General features: G+C 58.3%; 1 protein-coding gene across 1 annotated transcript in view; it reads right to left on the bottom strand.

Annotated features, from left to right (window-relative positions):
* Positions 1-102, bottom strand: part of LOC104287791 (zinc finger protein ZIC 5-like) — a gene marked incomplete at its 5' end in the record, with an annotated part of 1143 nt that extends 1041 nt beyond the window's left edge. Inside the window, one exon of the mRNA XM_009886560.1 lies at positions 58-102. Coding sequence (XP_009884862.1) covers positions 58-102 — 45 coding nt within the window. The remainder of the gene's footprint in view (positions 1-57) is intronic.
* Positions 103-3351: the final 3249 nt, after the last annotated feature.

Here is a 3351-nt window from a genome sequence, read left to right as displayed (position 1 = left end):
TGGAGATGGAGGTGGAGATGGAGGTGGAGATGGAGGTGGAGATGATGGAGATGGAGGAGATGGAGATGGAGGAGATGGAGGTGGAGGTGGAGGTGGAGGAGGAGGAGGAGATGGAGAAGAGAAGGAGGAGGAGGAGGAGGAGATGGAGAAGAGAAGGAGAAGGAGAAGGAGGAGAAAGAGGAGGAGGGGAGGAGATGGAGATGGAGATGGAGATGGAGATGGAGATGGAGATGGAGATGGAGATGGAGATGGAGATGGAGATGGAGATGGAGATGGAGATGGAGATGGAGATGGAGATGGAGATGGAGATGGAGATGGAGATGGAGATGGAGATGGAGATGGAGATGGAGATGGAGATGGAGATGGAGATGGAGATGGAGATGGAGATGGAGATGGAGATGGAGATGGAGATGGAGATGGAGATGGAGATGGAGATGGAGATGGAGATGGAGATGGAGATGGAGATGGAGATGGAGATGGAGATGGAGATGGAGATGGAGATGGAGATGGAGGTGGAGATGGGGAAGAGGAGGAGGAGGAGGAGATGGAGATAGATGGAGATGGAGATGGAGATGGAGGTGGAGGTGGAGGTGGAGGAGGAGGAGGAGATGGAGAAGAGAAGGAGGAGGAGGAGATGGAGAAGAGAAGGAGGAGAAGGAGGAGGAGAAAGAGGAGGAGGAGAGGAGATGGAGATGGAGGTGGAGATGGAGGTGGAGATGGAGGTGGAGGTGGAGATGGAGAAGAGGAGGAGGAGGAGGAGGAGGAGATGGTGAAGGAGATGGAGGAGGAGTGATGCAAAGGCCATCACTCACCACCTCCCATGGGGAGAGGGATGCCCAACCAGCTCCCAACCGAAATCTGGCCAAACACCCCCATGCCAGATGCCTCCATTGCAGAGGAGCTCCAGCTCCATCGCTGCAGGAGAAGACGCCCCTTGGGAGCTGCTACCTCTACTCCAGCAGCTCGAGGAGAAGCTCTTGGAGGTCACCACAAAGGGTCTTCAGCTCTCCAATCCTTCAAGTTAAAAAAAAAACAACCCCCAAAGCATCTTGTGGGGTTGTCCAAGTATCCAAACCCAAACCTGGAGATGTTGGCACCACACGGGGGACATCAGGCCACCATCCTTCCTGGCCTTCATCCCTTTAAGGTGAAGGATGGTGTCCTCATCTCCACCGTCCCTACGGATTAACCCCCCACACACACACCCCACACGGTGTGGTGTTGAGCGGTGACACGCTTGGGGACAGGGGCGGGGGGTTGACCTCGTCCCTTTGGTCATCACCTTCTCCGGCTTTGGGCCACCCGTCGTCTCCTAAGGATGGTCCAGGGTCACGTGGTTCTTCCTCCCCGAGGAGGATGATGCAGGAGGACGCGTCCGTCCCGAATCCCGACTCCGTGACCTACTTTAGATGTTTACCAGAGATGGAGGAGGGTTCCCCCCCTCCGCTTTCTGCTCATCGGCTTCAAAGGGATGGAGCTGGATGGGTGCTGAGCGCCATGCAGAGGGTGCTGAGCACCAGGCATGGGGTGCAGCTAGAAGGGTGCTGAATGCCACCCAGAAGGTGCTGAGCACCGTGGGCCATCCTCAGGGATGCAGTTGGATGAGCGCTGAGCATCATTGTCAGGGATGGAGCTGGATGGGTGCTGAGTACCATGCAGAAGGTCCTGGGCACCATGGACCGTCCTCAGGGTGGAGCTAGAAGGGGCTGAGAACCATGGAACACCCTCAGGTTTCATCTAAAAGGGTGCTGAGCACCATCCCGAGGGATGCTGAGCACCATGGACCATGCAGCGGGTGCATCTAGAAGGGTGCTGAGCACCACGGACCACCCTCAGGGTGGAGCTGAAGGTGCTGAGGACCATCCTGAGGGTGCTGAGCACCACGGACCACCCTCAGGGTGGAGCTGAAGGTGCTGAGTGCCGTCCTGAGGGTGCTGCTGGATGGGTGCTGAGCGCCATGCAGAGGGTGCTGAGCACCAGGCATGGGGTGCAGCTAGAAGGGTGCTGAATGCCACCCAGAAGGTGCTGAGCACCGTGGGCCATCCTCAGGGATGCAGTTGGATGAGCGCTGAGCATCATTGTCAGGGATGGAGCTGGATGGGTGCTGAGCGCCATGCAGAGGGTGCTGAGCACCAGGCATGGGGTGCAGCTAGAAGGGTGCTGAATGCCACCCAGAAGGTGCTGAGCACCGTGGGCCATCCTCAGGGATGCAGTTGGATGAGCGCTGAGCATCATTGTCAGGGATGGAGCTGGATGGGTGCTGAGCGCCATGCAGAGGGTGCTGAGCACCAGGCATGGGGTGCAGCTAGAAGGGTGCTGAATGCCACCCAGAAGGTGCTGAGCACCGTGGGCCATCCTCAGGGATGCAGTTGGATGAGCGCTGAGCATCATTGTCAGGGATGGAGCTGGATGGGTGCTGAGCGCCATGCAGAGGGTGCTGAGCACCAGGCATGGGGTGCAGCTAGAAGGGTGCTGAATGCCACCCAGAAGGTGCTGAGCACCGTGGGCCATCCTCAGGGATGCAGTTGGATGAGCGCTGAGCATCATTGTCAGGGATGGAGCTGGATGGGTGCTGAGCGCCATGCAGAGGGTGCTGAGCACCAGGCATGGGGTGCAGCTAGAAGGGTGCTGAATGCCACCCAGAAGGTGCTGAGCACCGTGGGCCATCCTCAGGGATGCAGTTGGATGAGCGCTGAGCATCATTGTCAGGGATGGAGCTGGATGGGTGCTGAGCGCCATGCAGAGGGTGCTGAGCACCAGGCATGGGGTGCAGCTAGAAGGGTGCTGAATGCCACCCAGAAGGTGCTGAGCACCGTGGGCCATCCTCAGGGATGCAGTTGGATGAGCGCTGAGCATCATTGTCAGGGATGGAGCTGGATGGGTGCTGAGCGCCATGCAGAGGGTGCTGAGCACCAGGCATGGGGTGCAGCTAGAAGGGTGCTGAATGCCACCCAGAAGGTGCTGAGCACCGTGGGCCATCCTCAGGGATGCAGTTGGATGAGCGCTGAGCATCATTGTCAGGGATGGAGCTGGATGGGTGCTGAGTACCATGCAGAAGGTCCTGGGCACCATGGACCGTCCTCAGGGTGGAGCTGGAAGGGGCTGAGAACCATGGAACACCCTCAGGTTTCATCTAAAAGGGTGCTGAGCACCATCCTGAGGATGCTGAGCACCATCCCGAGGGATGCTGAGCACCATGGACCATGCAGTGGGTGCATCTAGAAGGGTGCTGAGCACCATGGACCGTGCAGCGTGTGCATCTAGAAGGGATGCTGAGCACCACGGACCACCCTCAGGGATGCAGCTGAAGGTGCTGAGAACCATCCATCCTGAGGATGCTGAGCACCATCC

Source organism: Charadrius vociferus, unplaced genomic scaffold, assembly GCF_000708025.1.
Source record: "Charadrius vociferus isolate BGI_N301 unplaced genomic scaffold, ASM70802v2 scaffold490, whole genome shotgun sequence".
In the NCBI taxonomy this organism is placed as follows: domain Eukaryota; kingdom Metazoa; phylum Chordata; class Aves; order Charadriiformes; family Charadriidae; genus Charadrius; species Charadrius vociferus.
Note: the sequence above shows the minus strand (reverse complement) of the source record. Positions and strands in the feature narration are given on the sequence as shown.